A 20488-nucleotide genomic window follows, 5' to 3' on the forward strand; every position below is an offset into this window, starting at 1 on the left:
GCATACATTGCCCCTATGGCAATGCAAACTAGCAGTTCCGTTAAAGTAGTTTCCCCATGTATGGTGGGAATAGTGTAAGGCTACCATTTGAAACCTATAAACTATTAATAATGACCACCATGCTATATGGGTTTGAGATTTCGGGTCCTAAATTTTAGAAAGCCCTGAATAAACTCGAAGGTAAGTACCTGAAACACTGATGGGACTACCAAGTGGTCTTCCATTTGAATACCTAGGCATGGAGTTCTTTCTTACACCAGCTAGGGGTAATGTACAGCAGTGCATGCTGAACGTACAGCGGGTCAATACCAACGCGCTATGCAGTGTTGTTAAGGCAGCCATGGTACCCAAAATGATAACATGTTGCAACCCAATCACTGGCATCCATGATAAGGAATGTAAAACACTTAGCTTTTTGTAACTAAGAACCTTGATGATACACCACATATAAAGTCAAAATAAAAATGAAAATGGAAGAACTTGATTATGAACAGAATTTGGCAGATCTGGCTACAAAATCCTTGGCAGGGGATTCTTTGCCATATGCTCCCAGGCAGGGAGTTTACCCTAAGTAGGTGACACAATGTCCCTGTATTAGCATTAGGCGAGATTACATGTAGTACCATTCAAAGACTGGTATTGCTGGGAACTTGGGCAAGATGCCTCCAGTAGCGAGGCGGTGTCGAATATGCAAGGTCTGTTCTCACCCCGGAGCCCCTAAGCATCTGCTACGTGTTTTCGGGTTACATACCTGCTCAATACAATCCTGTAGATCAAAAATCTGCATGTGAGGTGTGGAAAGCCTTAGTGATGGGCGTGGGCGTGGCTATCATCTTAGGCATACAAATGGGGTTGGCTGTTGAGAATGAATATATGAACATTGATGCCCATAGGGCCTCATTACGAGGTGAGCAGAGCATGTTAAATGCACTGGTATTACTATATACTGCTGCATTACTGCATCACCCAACTATGAGTTGGGCGGAAAGTTGGAGAATTAACCTCCAGCTATGAGCTGGAGTTAAATCCACCAGCTTTTGGCCCAATTTTGGTGCAATTACTGCTGGCGGAATTACCGCCATAGTAATTAATTCTGCCGAAATGCCAGATGGAGTCCTATGGAAGCCAAATAAATGAGGACTAACACCACCACTTGTAATCCAGTGGTAATACCAACGGAGAAAGTGGCGGTAACACTAATTCTGTTTGGTGGTATCTCAATGGATTTACCACCAAGATACCCTCAAACTTATAATGAGGCCGTATGGCAGGAAACTTAATTTATTGATATATTCCCTTTTAATATGCTCATGTGAATGCATACTTAGAGCCTGATTCACATAAGTGCTTTTTAATGGCAAACCCCCATTGGAAAACACTTTTCGAATAAGGGCCTTAATGTTTTAATTAAGATTGTACAAATTAGCTAATTAATTAATCGATATGTTCAAGTTTCATGTGATGAAATGCATACTAAATGCATGTTTTCATTTGTATGAAAGGCTGACTAATCGACTCAATTATACCAATAAAAACAATACAGAATAGTAATTCTGGGACAACCCCACCTAATGACCAATTATGCCCAAATCAGGAATAGATTCTGTTAAATGCTAAGAGAGATGGGGCCCATACAGAAGCCTCAGGTGCCTGGGTGCCACTGTTCCTCTTTGTTTCTGTGTGCAGTGGCAGCCTGGCACCGTTTTGTCTGAAATGTTCGAGTGATGTGGGTCTGTTTTTGATTCAGGGATGATCAGGTTTTGAGGCCTTGCCAGATGCCAGGGTGTCATTGTGGCCAGGGATAAAATATGATAAGCCATTTATAACGCACCTGTACACAAGTGTTTCTAGGCGTGGCAAGACAAGGGAGGGAAGACAGAGGGAGGACAAGACAAACGTGTCATTCAGATTGTGCAAGTGTGAGAACGAGAAGTGCAAGGGGAAAGGGAGAGGGGGGGAGTGCAAGGGAGAGGAGAGGGGAGGGGAAAACAGGGCAGCAATGCTCTGAGTAAGTGCAGCCAGGGCAGCGCGACTCTGGGTATTGCAAGGAGATTAAGCGACTGTAGGGTTATATATACAGCCCCTAAGTGTGTGGTAGGCCCAGAGGCAGTGCAAGGGTGACTGATCAAGAAAGAGCCTGCTACCCAGTGAGACTGAGGGTAGCCAAGCAACCAGTTGGTACAGCAGACAGGTCGGTCAGGTAGGTCAGCAGGGGAGGGAGAGAGTGAAAGCAGAGGAGAAGAGGAAAGTTTGAGCTGCTTCCGGAACTTCAGGTGGTCCGGCTCAAGTTTGAGAGGGGCAGGGAGGCCATTCCAGAGGGAGGCACCTGCATAGGAGAGAAATCTATGTTCAAACAATGCACAAGGGAACCGAGAGCAAATGTCCTTGTACTTACTCCCTGGAAGCCGATCGGCCAGAGACAAACATGTCGTATAGACAGAGATACTGTGAGGAACTCTGGTGTTTACACTGAGGGTGGGATTGGAACTGTGACTCACCCGTAGTCTTTTTTGTTAGTGTGTTTAGCCATTAAGCCCTTGCAGTGCCCATCTAGCCTTTTCTGTCCTGTTTCTATAGTGTGTCTAGATTGCATGAAACCAAGTAAAGATGAATCGCTTCTTCCTATGTCGACCTTTTTCCACACAATACCTTTGGTGAGTGCAGAATACATCTACAGTGTGTTGTTTTCTTGGCCCTGTAGTGATTGGTGTTTTTTGTAAATGTTCTTCGATGATGAGCTGAATCTTATTGGTGAATGATCTTTTTTGGTTAAAATAGGGTCTCGCTGAGTGCAGCAGCATGGGACGGCTTCTCTTTGAGTGGGATATTAAGGGCTGGGAGATGTGCTTCAATCTAATGGGAAAAGGAGGGTATACTGTGGTTTCAACGCAACCAATCACTTCCAAGTAAATTACTTTGCTGTAATTACTTCGAAATGACTTCAAAAAATATAAGGAGTTGTGGCTTAAGGGGTAAAAAGGGGGAGGGGGAAGGGCCTCTGGTAGGGGACTAATGAAGGGGAAGTGGGGGTTATGAGGGAACCTCCAAATAAAAAAATAAAACATTAGTGAAAATTCGAAGTAATTTACTTCGAAGTAATTACAGGCGTTGAAATGACATGGAACCGCAAGGGAGGCGGGAAACAGAGCAGGTGCGTCACAGACTCTTGAGCAGTGGAAATATTCTGCACATCCTCATGTCAAGCAAGTTTAGCTTCCATTGAAAAGCAGCCGTATCTGACATACCACTCACTGAGCATACCAACAAAAGGTCATTATGCCTCAAGCACCTTCTGTGCAGGGGGGAGTCAAAGAAACATGGACTATTAATGAGAAAAACGCTGCAAATAAGAATGATGACCAGGACAGAACATTAGAGATGTGTGACTTCTATTTCCGTTTTCTTCCTGCAGAGACCGGGGGCATCTGTATAGCCCCACGACCCTCCAACCGCGGCGATGAGATCTTGCCCGGCATGGCCATGCGGCCCTTTTTTGGAATCAGCCCAGCTCTGTTGGATGACAAGGTATGGGGGGACCATGGTCTCCATGCAGTGCCATGTCTATCAGGGGCCCATGTTCATACGCACGCAGGATTGGGAATGGTAGAGGTACAGGGCACCGCCATGTCTATCAGGGGCCTATGTTCATTTGCAGGATTGGGAATGGTAGAGGTACAGGGCACCGCTGGTGCCGCCGCCATGTCTATCAGGGACCCATGTTCATTTGCAGGATTGGGAATGGTAGCGGTACAGGGCACCGCTGGTGTCACCGCCATGTCTATCAGGGGCCCGTGTTCATTCGCAGGATTGGGAATGGTAGAGGTACAGGGCACAGCTGGTGCCACCGGCATGTCTATCAGGGGCCCGTGTTCATTCGCAGGATTGGGAATGGTAGAGGTACAGGGCACCGCTGGTGTCACCGCCATGTCTATCAGGGGCCCGTGTTCATTCGCAGGATTGGGAATGGTAGAGGTACAAGACACCGCTGGTGCCGCCGCCATGTCTATCAGGGGCCCATGTTCATTCGCAGGATTGGGAATGGTAGAGGTACAGGGCACCGCTGGTGCCGCCCCCATGTCTATCAGGGACCCATGTTCATTCACAGGATTGGGAATGGTAGAGGTACAGGGCACCGCTGGTGCGGCAGTAAACAGAGGGGCCCATGTTCATTCGCAGGATTGGGAATGGTAGAGGTACAGGGCACCGTTGGTGCCGCCGGAAGAGAGGGGCCCATGTTCATTCGCAGGATTGGGAACGGTAGAGGTACAGGGGACTGCTGGTGCCGCCGCCATGTCTATCAGGGGCCCATGTTCATTTGCAGGATTGGGAATGGTAGAGGTACAGGGCACCGCTGGTGCTGCCGCCATGTCTATCAGGGGCCCATGTTCATTCGCAGGATTGGGAATGGTAGAGGTACAGGGCACTGTTGGTGCCACCAGAGGCAGAGGGGCTAGGTGCTCTATTTATGTGAGCACCTTTGGTAGGGGTTTCATAAAGTTCTGTGACTACGAGGGAATAGATTATCTGATATTTGCGCCGGTGCTTAAATGTAGGTTTGCTGCCTAGAAAATACGGAATGGGGCAAAAAGGCTTTATCCAGCTCCGTAATATCTAAACACGTTTACAGTTTGTACAAAGGAATCCGGTTGTTTTTGTACCATGTTTGCTGTGAAACATGACAATAAATGTGTTTACTGTACGTCTTTTTGCATTGCACAGCAAACGGAAAACAGTCTGCTTCCTGTATGCACTAGTAACAAGGTGTCTAGATAATTTATATTGGGACCAAGCCTGCTTTGCTCCATTCTCTTATTATGCCATTCAGCAAAATGTGCGCAGTAGTCATTTGCTCCATTTCTTTGCACAAGAACGTAATGTTAATAATTTGTCCCCAGGAATAGAGGGCTTAAGGTCCCTTTCAGGACAGGGACATTTCTTCTGTATAATGTAGGCACATCTAGGGGCCCAGGCTGCCATGCAGTACAGGAGCAACCAGGTGCATAGGTGCCACCGTTCCTCTGTGGTTCTGGGAGTAACTTGGCCACAGAAGCAAACCCTTAGGTGCAGTGTGCAACTAAAATATACCATGTACTACTACGACAGGATATGCATCCCCGCCCCCCCCCCCCACAGAAGCTCACTTACAGTATTTATGTCCCCAGAGCAAAACTCTTACATGTCATTTGAAAGCAAGCCCTCTTACACTGGCCCATAAGCTTCCTGCTGCTCAGACAAAAGTCTCCGGAGGCTAAGGACGGGCAGAGCCTAGCTCAGGAAAGGTGTGTAACCCTGCCCCCCAATAACGGTGTGTGACTCCACCCAGGGTCCCCAGACCCTGCGGAAGTGGAATTTGGAAAGCTGCCCATTTGCAGCATTTGACTTGTAGATAAATGAGGCTGATCGGAAAAGGCTGAAAGAATATTATGGGCCTCATTACAAGTGTGGCAGTGCTATAACTTCGATGGTGAGTCCGCGTCAAAACCTCCAACAAAATGCTAGAGGTAATTCTGCTGCCTTACCACCAAAAATCATCAAAATCAGATCAGCGCAAATCCAGCGAAATCCTGACAGAGTCCTATAGACTCCATAAAGGGGACTAACACCGCCATACCCCACTTGTAATCCGGCAGAATTTCCGCCGGGCCAAGTGGCAGTAACAGTAATTCACTTTGGCAGTAATCTATCATATTTACCACCGGAATACTGCCAAACTTGAGGCCCTATTCACTGTAAAACTGATTTTATCTAAAAAGAAAACCTTTGATGTAAACTTCGCTTTTAAATTGCATTGATTTCTATGGACAGCCATTATTTCCTTAATTCTATTTAATGAACTGAATTGATATCAATGGACTGGAAATGTCCAGTTAACCAACTTTGCTGCTCACCATATCCCCCAGATTATGTTTTCCAGACTTTTCAGTTGTGACAGTTGGAAAATGTTACTTGGGTTTTTTCCACTCTCCCTATAAAGGCGGAAGGTTCCAGACCACCTTACCACCTCTGGGAGAGACGGCCTACTTCTGCCTTAACTGCATGGTGGCAGTTAGACACCTTCTGGACACTGCATTTATTTTCTTAATTTTATGGGCACAGAAAGCATTGTGTAATTTCAGTAGTTAGTCATTTAATTGTGTCATTTAGAAATTAGGACCGTTGTTTTAAAATGTAACATTCAGTTGTCTCTTTCTTTGCAAGTTGGTATGTATAGATCTGCTGTTGCTGCCCCTTTATAGGCAGGGGTACTGTCCTGGACGCCCCCCACCGCCATATCCACTTGGGCTGTCCCTTTGACTATTTTGAGCCTATGTCCCTGGGTTTGCAGTGCTTTTCCCTCAAAAACCTTCTGGAGAGACTCCTCGTCAGTCGGTGTCTGCCGTCAGTCCTGCTTGAGGGCTGCCACCCTGCTGCTGGAGTCCTGTCCACCTGGCAGATCCTGAGTGCTCCAGTATGCTGCATTGTTTGTTCACATCCTGTCATTGCAGGGATCTCTGGAGGTGCTGTGGTCTGACTTCATGTGAGCATGCTGCACCAATTGAAAGCTTCCCCCAGTTTTCAGTAATCTATGCTTGGGAGTATCTTCCATGCCCTCGGCAGCCCCCTTTTTCATATCCCTCTGGGTTGTCTGCTGCCTGGCCAGGTCTTCCCCTTGCATTTCCCTCTTTATGATACATATTGTGAGAAACCTGAGGTTGGCCCCACTCCTACTCGCCCTGGATCCTCTTCTCATGTGGCCAGGGAAAGGCCATCACTCTGACCCTGGGGGTGGAGAAGCGAGGGAGGATCACCTGGGTGGAGGATCCTTGGGGATTGGGAGTGGGGTACCCACAGGCGAGACTTGGTATGCCCCTTTCCCTTCTGAAAATCAACCAAATCCTCCCCCAGCCTTTATGGGCTATTGTAAAACATCTCCCCTCATTTTCCCACATTTTTCCCAGGACAGTACTGGGAGGAGGAAGAGGCAACTAGGAGTAATGAACACTAGTAACTATTTTCACCATTCTAGTACTGGGACAAGGAAGATGCCTGCAAAGTACTGTGAAGGTCAGGTATGTCCGTCTAACTCCAGTCAGGCACGTCCAATTGAGAACTCACACCTGCAACCTGTCAAGTTTTTGCAGGTGTTTAAGAGGAGAGGTAGAGAGCAACAGGAGGACGACCAACAGGGAGGACCCTGCTCGTGAGGAGGCAGCCATGGTGGGACCTGAGAGGGAGCCAAGACACCGGTAGAAGACCCAGAGGACCTGTGGAACCCAGGCAATTTGGGTCACTAGACTTGCACAGGTGTGGGAGCCTCCGTGGTGAGGAGAATGCAGCTGGAGTTGCAGAGAAACAATAAAGAAGAAAGGACGCCACCAGTGTCCGTGGAAAGGAAGCCGAGCTGCCAGCGAATGCAAAGAAACACCTGAAGTGCGAGCGGTGCTCGCAGTGACCGGCAAGCCAGCCGGCAAAGCAGAAGCAGAGCGACATAGCAACCGGAGAGGAACACCGAGGACCGGTGAGGGCAGGGGAAAGTCACTCGCAACCAGGCGTTCCTAGGCGCTACGTATAAGTAAAAAAGGAAGTGCTGTATGAAGTAAAATAGAATGCTGTATAAAATTATATGTACAGATTGAAATAAACCCGAAGCCACGGGCTGAATAAGAATTAAGCATCAAAGTTAAATCATGCATATTGAATATCAAACTGAATGATAACTTTGGGGCAAAGCAACAGCTGATGAAAATTAAATATGTAAATGCTGATTTGAAAGCAACAGATTAAATAAGAGCACAACAAGGTGAAAGAGCCTGGGGAATCAACAAGACCACCACAAAGTGAACTTTATAAATGAATGCAGTGCGGGAAGGCCAAAGACTGGCATAGGGTGTGTGACACATGGTGGCAAAGCGAAGAGGTTAAGCAGGAGAAGCCAGGAAGCTATTACCCTACACATAAAGCCAAGAGGCTGACAAGGAGAAACCAAGTGAATGTGAATCTGTGCACAGGGGCAAATACAGAAGAACCTGTGTGGGCTGAAGAGCCTAGGGCTCTTGGTTGTGAGACCTGTGATGGGTGGACTGTGTGGTCTGACAACTGCTCCTAGACTAGGGAGCCCTTCATTGTGAAAGTCAAAGACATTGCGAAACAAGCCTAGAAGGAGCACTTTAAGTGAACTGTTTATGCAATTATGCATTGAGGGTCAGCTTGGTTAGTGTTTTGGGAGGAGAGCGGCCAGTGCAGGAGTCCTAGAAATTGTAAATAAAGTGTAATTTTGGCTAAAAACCCTGTTTGGCCCTAAAAAGTGATCTTAAGCTAATGGCCATCCTACGTTTGTTATCTTATATCCCCAGATAATTCAGTGTGCGCTTTCCAAATCTCTGGGAGTCGGCTTGATTATCTCCAAGCTTGTCCAGAGCACAGAAAGCACAGCTGTCCCAGGTGCTATGTGGGTTGGTAAATAAAGCAAAACGGTGTGAAAGAGGACACTCTGTGTCGGTTTCCAGGCATACCTGTAAAATACTTTCATAGTTGAAGAGAGAAAGAAAATGTTGAACCTCTTCCATTCTGCCTGGTCTAGTTGGAAAAACATATGGAGTGTTTGTTTTTGTTGATGTAAAACAGATATTGCAAAGTAAAGTTAATGTAAGAAAACTACTTGCTGTTTTGTAGCCCGGCTGTGCACATAGATTCCTGCCATTCAGTATCTGCTTCCCCATTCCCTGTCAATCTATATCAGGCTGGTCTTAACCTATTTTGTGAAGGGGATCGCAAGCCCATACACCGCTTCTCCCACCACTAAATATGTGGGGGCACACCATCATCCTTATCCCCGAAACCTCTGGCTGCTACAGGTGGTACCACAGGTTACTTGCTGTACCATTCAGAGTCAATTACAAGGCAGCTTGCACTTACAATCTGGCAAACCAATGCTTCTGGACTGAGGATTCTGTCCTTGACCCAATCACGTGGAATGGTTAAGAATTTCCACTTCTCTCCATCACGAAAGTGTCTACTTTAACAAAGGCACAGGGGAGAGGCCAGGAAATGGGGTGAAAGAGACCCTGCGTGCCAGAGAATGCTGCTTGATCCTCTTTGCGGACCACCAGTGGCAGTATGGGGAATCTCCCACGGCCTCATACCCATCCCCAACCTCCTCACTCAGTCTACCTAGATGTAGACTCAGAACATAATAATTGACAATCATGGTCCACAAGTCCAGACTATGGGTTCAACATAGGACCCTGGAGAGGAAGAGTCAAAGTGAATGTAGCCTGTCAGTTGCCCCACAGATGTAATTACGATCATACCGGCCCATGGGGGAGCCACAGGTAGATGAGGAAATCAGAGGCAGGACTGAAGGGAATTCAAGAACCACTTCCACAGACCTAGGAAAAACATGGTGGAATCAGTCGGCCTCCATGACATGGATGCCCGATTCCAAGTTGGCAAATTCCCCATTTATTGTCTCTGCATATAACCACAATGAGCAATCCACACACCACTACACACACAAAAGGAACGTGGCAAGACCATTGGTTATTGTGGTTAGTGTTTGTGTTTGAACTTGGAGTGAAGCAGAATCAAGGTGAACAGTAAACAGCTGGAGCCTTTTTGGAAGTGAGCAAGGGAGCATGTATAACATTCGAAGTAAGTCAACACTGGAAGGGTAGTCTAGCAACTTGTAGGTGGGTCAGTCTGTGATGGCAGATGGTGGGAAAGTTGAATTAACCAACACTGACAAAAACCGACTGTGAGGAAGCGAACGTCTCTCACAATGAGGTTTTCAATACCTTTGTGATTGCACCATTGCCCTCAGGTCTGAATGGTAGCATTTCGGGTTGCTGTGAAAGCAACTCTGGCATGGGGGCGGGGGGCTTAAAATCAAGCACCTGTACAGGGGAAGTACAGGCTAATGTATTCACCAGACTTTCCAACCCGTTGGCGATGGAGCAGAATCGTGCCATGATTTCTCTTCCTCCTGAGGCAGTGATTCAAGAAAAGGAAGGAAGATGAAAGAAGAACATAAAGACATAGTGGTTACCAGACATTTGGTCGAAATAAATTGGTCGACCAGACAAATGGTCGAACCAATTTGGTCGAAACCAAATGGTCGAATTTTTTATTTTTTTTATTTTCACTTTTTTTTTTTTTTTGGGGGGGGGTCCCCCCCAACCCCCTTTTTTTTCTAAAAACCCATTTTTGTAAAAAACGAAAACCCGAAAAATAAATATATAATTTTAAAAAAAAATTCGACCAATTGGTTTTCGACCAAATTGCGTCGACCAAATGTCATTCGACCAGTTTTAGGTCGACCAAATGTCTGGACACCGACATAGTAATGGAGAGTAGGTGAAAGGGAAGCCTCTAGACAGAGAAAAAGTGAACGAGGAGGAACATCAATTCAGAGTAAAGGGAGAGGAGGTGAAAAAACATCACAGGAGTAGGCGAGTAAAAGGACAAAGTGTTGAGAGGGGAGATGGAGAGGAAAAGGGGAAAGACAACAGGAGAATGTATGAGAAGTCTAAGAGGATGTGAGGAGGGGAGCTAGTTCTTGAAAGGAGGGTGGGCTGTCGTTTTGTACGCGATTCAAGAGGGTACTCCTAATCTGGTGAAGATGGAGTGAGAGACAAACAAACTAGAAACCAGAGCAAGACATGCCTAGTTCAGTCATCGACTGGTGAGGAAAGGGCCAGAACAAGGGCGAGTAGTAAACTCAGACCAGAAAGGAGGTTCTCCCTAGTCCAGCACTAAGCTGAGTGGGGCAATTTCAAAGATCAAAAAGAGGGGAAAGTCACACTACTCTGGAATCCATCTCATCCAGATGTGTCTGACGCTGACCCCCTTCATATGACCCAATGGTACTTTGGTGGTGGTACCTGTAGCTGAGTATAGGAGGACCGATGCTAGTAAGGAAATGTCTGAGAGGTTATTAAATCCTAGTGACTGTGATTGACTGTTTGAATTGGCATCCTGTGCTAAGAAAGAGAGGGAAAGACTGAGGACCACAGTCGTAAAGGAAGTGAACAACCGGGTATAAACTCAAACCTTGTGTTTTACAGAATCTGTCCCTATTGCCCTTGGTATTGCCCGACGTTTCTGTTTGTGATGAGAATGGACTAGAACATTTCAAAGTGGTTGACCCATGACCATTACCGACAACTCTTTTGTGCCCTTCTCCAGAGCCAGAATTCCTACCCCTTCCAACATAGACATCCTCCCTATACCCTTATCCAGCGATATCCATCATACACCTTCAACAGCCTTCATTTGTTTACAACCTTCATATGCAGCCCTCTGACATCCCTCCTCAAGAGCAATAGACATCCTGCCAATAGAAATCCTTCCAACATTCTCTGCACTGTCTGCAGAGACATCATTTCCTAACAAAAACACTAATTTCGCACTCTTTCTTACATTCTTTCTTTTTTCTTTCTTTCCAGGGAAACCTCCTAACCCAGAATAATGTGTCGGGGGCACTCTGCATCTCACATGCCTGGCCTGGGATGGCCCGCACCATTTACAAGGATCACAAAAGATACATGGAGACCTACCTCGCTCCCTACCCAGGTACTTTCAGGGGCTGCTGTGCTCACGGAGAAAAGTAAACTAATAGAGCCTGTGTGAGAGGCTATCTCTTCTCACCAGAAATACCATTTTCCCTTTCTCTTCAGCATATGGCAATTTCAAATGCAAGTGGATTCAGTTGATTTTGAAGACTTTCTTTAAAGGTTTATGAATATCTTGTAGGGTGGGATACATTATATTTGTATACACTGACAATGTATGCATAAGGGAAGTATAACATAAATTAGCTTTACAGCTATGCAGCCCCCTTCGCCAGAGCTAAAAAAAACTACAATCGAGGATGTTTGACTGGCCATATCTGAATGCACAGTGCCATCTTTGCACTTCTGTAGCTAGTCCATTAAAAGGTATTAGAGCCTATAAAGCACACAATTATGTGTAAGACCAACATGTCATATTTGTATAATCATCACTAATTTACACTTTGGTTTCAATTTAATTGCAAATTGCCTTTTGAAAATAGAATGTATCTCTTGGGTCAGTTAAAGATCAGATCCTGACTGAGGGGCCTACATGGGACCGGTGAAGTCACAGATAGAGCATCAAATGTACCGAGAAGTGAGGTTAGAGGGCAAGAGTCAAGGGCTACAGAGGAACACAGAGGCCAGTTTAATGCCAAGGATTTCGAAGAGAAGCAGCCTGTTGAGGTGTTGTGTGTCCAAGGTTAGTGGTCTGATAGGTAAAGTGAGTCCAAATGGTGAAAGTCATAGGTGAGTGAGCCAAATGGAAGAAGTGAGGAAGTGTTAAAGTCAATGGCGAGAGGGTATAAGAAAGGACAGTGTGGTGAGAGGGCTACAGTTAAGAGTGATGGGCCAGATAAGAGAGATTAGAGGAATGGTTTGTGCTTTGACTGATGTATTTAGGTAGAAATAACACTGGCCTCATAGAGATAAATGTTGTATGTAGATGAAGATTCAGATGTGGAAAATTCTGTGTTGGGGTCACAGGGACCACCATAGTGTTGCAGTATGAAGGATGTTTGAATTGTGGAAAGCTTAACATTGCATGTTTTGGGTCTGAAGTGAACAAAGCACAAAGCATGGCAAGCTTAGTCAGAGCAATAGAGTCAAAAGTGAGGGGGCTGAGGAGGGACAGTAAGGTCAGAGGGTAAGAGTCAATGATGAGGTGACTGAAGGTTGTCAATGAGGGCAAAAGAGGAGTGTTAACTGGAATCAAGGTAGGAGAAGATGAAGGTTATGGGGGAAGTGCAGTTAAAGACAAAAGATGAACTGTAAGGTGAATGGAACGCATTAGGACAAAAAGAGAAAAAAGTATGTAGGATTCGAGGTGAAGTAGGTGGGTCAGAGTATGGCTTTATTAGTGATGCGGGGACTGAAGAGAAGCCATAAAGTCAGAGGATGAAAGTCAATTGTGAGGAGGGCAAGGTTGAAAAGGATTTTCTGGAATGGATAGAAGCGCAAAGTTCAGAAGGCGAAAGTTCATTTTCAGTAAAATGTAGAAGAATATTGCTAGACAGGAAGTGAGCATAAATGGAATGGGAGGAACAAAGTCAGAGACATTGATACACTGTACAGTTTGTGGTAAATTTAGGTGCTGTGACAAATCGCAAGTAGTCATCCATTCTCCCCAAGGGGGAGTCCCCTGTGTGAGACTAGGAAGGTGAACCTGCTATGCACGATCCTCCCTAGGGGTAGAGGCAAGTGGAACCTCACGGGGAGAGATTCCCTCTTTGGGGACAAGGACCGACGTTCCTGTGAGGAACTCCCTAGACCATCTACCATAGCCGCATACATAGGATTACCTGTTGGAACGAATAATGTGGCATCTTTACCGTTGGCTGAAGACAATGCAAAAAGAAACCCATTTGTAAAAGAAAAGGTAGATGTCTCTTTAAAAAGAGATGGATATTTAACTGGGATGAATAGGAGAGAAGGGGGAGAGCCTTGTGTGCAGGGGAAGCCCCCTGACATCAATACGCCTCGTGGAGGTGGAGTGAAGGCAAGTCACGGAGCCTGTGACTTTCAATGAGGCAGAGAATGCCAGTACGAGACAACGGCATGTGCAGATCCGAAGAAAGCATCATGAGGAAGGAACAACCTATCCGGTGGTGTCGTGACGACAAGTGCAGCAGAATGAGAAGCTTGGATAGCTTCCAACCATCAGCACGAGTGCAGAGCTGTAACCCGATGAGGGAACGAGAAGCCGAAGAGCAAGAAGAATGAGAAAGCACACCCGAGCGAGAGCCAAGGCCTGCACCCGTCCCCGGCAGAGAGAGAATTATTGGGGGAACTGCGACAACTGGGAACTCTTTCCAGTCATAAGGACTAGAAAGTAATGCTAAGACATTGTAATTGGAGTTATAAAGAAGTCATGAATAACACAGTTGGGGGATGGTGTTACTAGATCAGAATAGAAACTCATCCCAGGATGAAATATCACAAGAGAAATCCATTAGGAAGAGAAGTGAAAAGCCTATGAAAGAGGGATTTAAGCACCCAAGGTGGGGAACAAACAGACACTGGAAACAAGTTCCCTGGGAGGGAGCAGAGAAACTCTATTTCTCCAGCATTGGATCTTTCATGGATTCACATGCTTACAATATTCCCCGTCGTCGTACTGGGAACCCTTGGTATATTTATAAAGACTTTTTCCATAGGAAAGAATTTCGACACTTCTATGTCCTATCTACATCGTTTTGGGCCGCTTACGCCTGTCCCAATAGGACGTAGCGGTATAAATAGCCCCGCCCCAGCGGCTCCCTTCAGATTTCAACCGTCTACCAAAGTAGTGAGATCACCTTGTGGTATCTGCTATTTTACAAGGTTGATTTTGTTTCATTCCCAATGTCTGGGAAGGCGTTGTTCCATCCGTGTGCTACATGCGGATTGAAAAAGGTTTACGAGGGGATGGGCATATGGATTGCCTGTATTGTCTTCATCCTCCTCATTCTGCAGACAGTTGTGAGTTTTGTAAAGGCTTCTCACAGAGGACCCTGAGAGACCAAAATAGATGTCTGGTGACGTGGCTAAATGACGGCGCAGTAGCGTACCCTCCTTTGGAGGTAGGCTCTACACATAGTTTGGCCTCGAGATCAAAATCTCCGGTAGCTCCCCGCCGCTCTGTATCTGCAGAGCCTCCGGCGAAGAAGCCACGTTCGACGGAGAAGCGTTCCTCTGAGAAACATTCTATGAGGGAATCGTCATCAAAGGGAAAGCTTTTTCTTCTTCTTCATCAAAAAAGGATAGAAAAGATCTGTTTAAGACCTCCTCAGGAGACCATCACATGTCATCCTCGAGTCGAGATTCGTCGAAGCATAAATCGAGCTCAAAGGCGGGAACGCCTCAGGTGCCTGAGCCACAACCACCGCTGTCGTCGACGTGATTTCGGTTGTCGACGCCTTCATTACCATCAGCGCAGATTATTCCTACAATTGCTTCGTTAATGCAGACGACGACGATTGAGAAGTTGGCATCGTCGACGGTGGCCCCTCCGGAGGGCTGGTAACCGGAGGTGTACGATCCGATCTTACCAGAGGCCCTGTTACAACAGGAAGTTGCCCTCTCAATATCATCTGTAGAAGACGATTGTGAACCGGTGGTAGGCCCGACGGATCTGGGATTACAGAGTGTCAATACGTTGACGGTCTCGAGTGGGAGAAGTCTCCCCGTTACATCGTTGTTACTGAATCCCCAGGCGGTGTTGTCCTTGGAAGTGTTACCACATTGCAGACTCTATTGAGCCGGTTGGACGCAAAGTTGCCCCACATTGGTGCACTTGCAGTGGTACCTACTACGCCGGCCGACGACGAACCAGGTCCGGCCCTGCAATCAAGGGCCAGGGTACCAACAGCCCGTCAGGTTGGCAAGGGTCCTCCACGCTCACACCCGGAAGAAGGAGAGTTACCGGATTCCGATTCAGAACGTGGAGAGTCTTTTTCAAACATTTTGTCCCCTTCAAGAGATCCGACATGGGAATCGGAAGCTGAGGTGGAAGCTCCAAGAAGTCCGGTGCAACCATCACTGCCAGATGACATCGGTGCCTTCCACGCAATGATGGGTAAAGCATGTATCGAGTTTGGCCTGACCCCGGAGGAGGAAAAGAAACACTGCTTCTTGTTTGATCATATGGGGAAGAGGAGGAAGTCGGTATTCTCGGTCCCCATTCTAGACCACGTCTGGCAAGAAGGGTTACGAACCATGTGCCATCTGTTTCAGGAGCCTGCGGTTAAAGGCAGACTGGAAAAGAAGTTTAAAGCTCCGGAGTCTACTCCAAAATGTTTGTCTTCGCAGCCCTCCCTGGAATCGGTGGTATCGGCAGCTGCTGCAAGAAAGGCGAAGTCACAGCATAAATGCACAACCCCCGCCGGACAACGAGGCCAGGAGGCAGGATGCCTTTGGCAAGAAAGTGTTGTCCGTAGGAGCGGCGACGGTGAAGGCAGCTACCTCACTGGCTATAATGGCGAGATACGACAGATAAATGTGGCACCGTTTATCCCCCATCCTGGAACATCTTCCGGATGAGCACAGAAAATCTGCTATGTTGATGGTGCGTGAGGGGCAAGAGGCGTCAAACCACTCAATTAACATAGCATAGACCTGGCGGAAGCAGGTTTCAAACAAATAAACAACGGAGTGGTTTTGAGAAGGCAAGCCTGGCTTAAGTGTACGAACTTTAGGCCAGAGGTACAGTACAAAGTGCTTGATATGCCGTGTGAAGGGGAGCAATTGTTTGGGGAGAAGGTGGACGAGGCCTTAAAAGGCATGAAAGAAGACTCGGACACAGCACGCTCTCTTGGAGCCCTACAGAGCGGCAGAAGTTTTTGATCTTTTCGCCCCTTCAGAGGAGCATCAGGAAATTACCGATTTGTGTCATCCAGGGACCAGGGTTTCAGCAGGCCATCATATTCCTCTCAAGGCTATAGGCGAGCTGCCCAGGCGACTAGAAGAGGCAGAGACTATCGGGTTTATAGAAGAAGAGGTTATTCATCGTCCACGAAAGACGAGCAGTCGAAGACCCAACAATGACGAGCTTCAGGACGTCCTGGGAGAAAGAGTGACTCGCCACGTCGACGAGTGGGAGAAAATAACATCGGACCGTTGGGTGTTAGACACAGTGAAACTGGGTCACTCTTTGTGGTTCAAAAACGTGCCACCGCACATTCCACCTGTGTTTTTGGCGCAACCCCATCTTCAAATATTACAACAAGAAGTGGTGCTTATGCTGCAAAAAGGGGCTATAGAATTGGTCCCGGTGGCCGAGAGAGGTCAGGGAGTTTACTCCCGTTACTTCATTGTCAAAAAGCCCAACGGCAAGTGGCGACCCATTCTAGATCTCCGAGATCTCAACAAGACACTCAAAAGTCTAAGTTCAAAATGCTTACGCTTCAGGAGGTTATCCGATCTATACAGCCGGGGGATTTTCTGACGTTGTTGGACCTGCAAGACGCATATTTTCATATACCAATGCGTCGACACAGAAGATTTCTAAGGTTCGTAGTCGGACGAACCCACTATCAGTTCAAAGTACTCCCATTCGGACTAAAGTCATCTCCCAGGATGTTCACAATGTGCTTGGCTCCAGTAGCAGCTTGGCTAAAATGAAAAGGTCATCATGTTTACCCTTATCTGGACGATTGGTTGGTAAGGGGGTCGTCTCCGATAATAGCACAAGCAAGTCTAAAAGCCACTATGCGACTTCTGCAGCGGGTAGGCTTTGCGATCAACTTCGAGAAGTCCTCCTTAACTCCCTCAAGGAACTTGGTGTTTTTGGGTGCGGAGCTCCTGACGCAGTCAGGAGTGGTAAAACCATCCTTGGAAAGAGTTCACAAACTCTGGCATAAGGCAAAGGAGTGGAAAGCCAACACCAGTGTGTCGGTAAGAAAATACATGTCACTGCTAGGGGCCATGGCGTCGTGTATCCCATTAGTAAACAATTGTCGTCTCTTCATGAGACCAATACAAGAATTTCTGGCAGACCGATGGTCCCAAAGTCGGGGATTGTGGTCAGACAAATTGACTATCAGCAACAAGCTTCTGCAAGCGCTTCGGTGGTGGCAGCTCTTAGACAATCTAACGAGAGGGTTGTCCCTGCAGGAACCAGAGTTTCAGATGACGGTGGTGACGGATGCATCTCTGACTGGATGGGGAGCCCATCTGGAGTCCCTGCAAGTGCAAGGTCAGTGGTCACCGGAAGAGTCGACCCTTCATATCAATGTACTGGAGTTGAGGGCGGTACGTTGGGCCCTAAAATCATTTTTGCCACGCATAAAGGGATCGGTCGTAAGAATATTGACGGACAATACAACGACAATGTTCTACCTGAGGAAACAGGGAGGTACTCGTTCCAGAACTCTCTCGACCGAAGCTCAGGAAATATGGCATTGGGCTCTCGAACAGAAGATAAGCATATTGGCTTACCACCTGCCAGGAGTAAAAAATGTACAGGTGGATTCTCTCAGCAGAGAAATGAATCAACTGCACGAATGGGAGTTGAACGACCAGCAACTGACGAAAGTTTTCAGATAATGGGGCCATGCTTCCCTAGATCTCTTTGCGACGAGAGAGAACAAGAAGTGCACACAGTATGCGAGCAGATGGCCACAACCCGACTCAGTGGGGGAAGCATTCTCCTTCCTGTGGACGGGCAAGTTTGTGTATCCCTTCCTCCGTTTCTGCTCATCCGAAGGACTCTACAATGGATTCACAAATACCCATGTCGTGTGATCCTAGTGGCCCCTTACTGGGCGAGGCAGTCGTGGTTCTCCGACCTACTCCAGCTGTCGATAACGCAACCAGTGAGGTTCCAGAAGATTCCGAACCTTCTATCTCAGGACAAGGGAGCAGTTTGGCATCACGACCCAGACGGCCTCAGCCTGACAGCCTGGCTTCTGACTTCTCCGAATTTGGGGCTATGACCATTTCATCAGACTGTCGTCGAATTTTACAAACAGCGCAGGCTCTGTCCACGAATACTTCGTATGCATGTAAGTGGAGGAGATTCTGCATGTGGTGCAAGGATCAACCAGGATTAGAACCCCTGAATATTGCGGCAGAGCAGCTTCTTCCATACTTGCTGCACTTAGCAGAAAGGGGTTTATCTTTTTCTTCGATAAAGGTTCACCTGGCGGCCATTTCGAGATTCACTCGTAAAAGACATTCAACACCTGTTTAATGATCGATTAGTTAAACATTTTCTAAAACATTTCGAACATTGCCTCCAACCAAAAAGTTTCCTTCAAACTGGAGTCTCAACCTAGTGCTGGTGGGACTAATGAAGGCGCCTTTCGAACCTATGTCATCGTCATCTTTAAAATTCTTATTGTGGAAATTAGCCTTTTGGTGGCTATTACTTCGGCAAGATGACTTTCGGAACTACAGGCGTTAGTTATCGATCCGCCATACTTTAGGTTTTTCAAAGACAAAGTGGTATTGGCAACCAATCCTCATTTTATACCAAAAGTTCCAACTATATTCCACAAGCATTCTTCTATTGTACTGCCGACATTCTTCGCAACACCCTCGTCTTTCGCGGAAAAAGCTCTCCATACATTGGATGTAAAAAGAGCTCTAAAGTTTTACCTCAATCGTACTCAACACTTCAGAGCTACAAGACAACTATTTGTGGCTTATGGCCCTTCGGCAAAGGGAAAAGCGATCTCAAAGCAAGGACTTGCCCGCTGGGTATTGTCGACGATTGCTTTTTGCCACTCGAAAGCAGGGAAGCAGCTGGAAAAGCGCCCAAAGGCCCATTCAACGAGATCCACTTCGTCATCTGCGGCATTGTTGTCCGGAATCCCGCTGGGGGGTATCTGTCAAGCGGCATCCTGGTTGGTGCCGCATACATTTACCCAACATTATTGCCTCGAGCAGCAACATGCAGAGGATATGCAGATGGGACGAGCAGTCCTACGACACCTGTTTCAGTAAGGTAAGCCCCATAGAGGGGTGTTTTCCTTCTATCAATGTATCTTAATTGGTTTTTACTGTTAATGTACCATGACTGGAAGTTCTTCCATGGCTAAATGCATGTGTGGCTATGATGATATTGGTTTGCATTAAACACCTCCAAATTAAGGGTACTGCTATACAATCTATTCTAAGCATGTGAATCCATGAAAGGTCCAATACTGGAGAAGGGAATAGTTTCTTACCTGTAACTCAATTCCTCCAGAATTGGTATCTTTCATGGATTCACATGTGCCCGCCGCTTTGGGGGTGAAAATCTGAAGGGAGCTGCGGGGGCGGGGCTATTTATACCGCTACGTCCTATTGGGGCAGGCGTACGTGGCCCAAAACGACATAGATAGGACACAGAAGTGTCAATTTTTTCCTATGGAAAACGTCTTTATAAATATATCAAGGGTTCCCAGTCCGACGACGAGAATATTCTAAGCATGTGAATCCATGAAAGATACCAATGCTGGAGAAATGGAGTTACGGGTAGGAAACTATTTCCTAACTCAGAATTGAAGACTGGAGAAAGTTTGACTTAGAAACCATGTCATGAGGGACAGGATATAAAACTCTTGAGTGAACATGATAAAAGAAGAGACATTGTAAAACAGAGAAGTTATGACGAAGAATGCCTATAAAGGCGTCAAGATAAACCTACCTCAGAAAAGCCTGAATGGAAAGACAGGAAAGAGCCTACAGGTAATGACAAGAGAGTGTGAGAAAGTATCTGAAGGGAAGATATTCTAACTATAGGACCAGAGAAGGTACATAACCCAAGACTATTCTTGAAGAACTACTGATCTCAGAGACTATCCAAGGAGATTATGTCAAGAAATATCTGTACCACAGAGAAAGATTGTAAATTAAAAGCCTATTGGAAGAGGAGAAAGGGCCACACAAAGATCAGACACTCTTTTGGTCTATTTAAGTTAGTTAAATATAGTGGTAGTGTCAGATAGTTAGTTTGAATGGAGGACACTGTTACTTTGGTTTTCCTGACAATTGAC

The 20488-nt window shown here is 46.6% G+C and overlaps 1 protein-coding gene across 2 annotated transcripts in view; it reads left to right on the forward strand.

Annotated features, from left to right (window-relative positions):
• Positions 1–20488, forward strand: part of LOC138526861 (acetyl-coenzyme A synthetase 2-like, mitochondrial) — a 300268-nt gene that overhangs the window by 231227 nt on the left and 48553 nt on the right. The window contains exons 9-10 of one of the 2 annotated variants that reach the window (XM_069637614.1): positions 3413–3525; positions 11424–11550. The exons of the other annotated variant lie outside the window; for it this stretch is intronic. Coding sequence (XP_069493715.1) covers positions 3413–3525; positions 11424–11550 — 240 coding nt within the window. The remainder of the gene's footprint in view (positions 1–3412; positions 3526–11423; positions 11551–20488) is intronic. 2 annotated transcript variants of the gene reach the window in all.

Source organism: Ambystoma mexicanum, chromosome 14, assembly GCF_040938575.1.
Source record: "Ambystoma mexicanum isolate Mex_15411 chromosome 14, UKY_AmexF1_1, whole genome shotgun sequence".
Lineage (NCBI taxonomy): Eukaryota > Metazoa > Chordata > Amphibia > Caudata > Ambystomatidae > Ambystoma > Ambystoma mexicanum.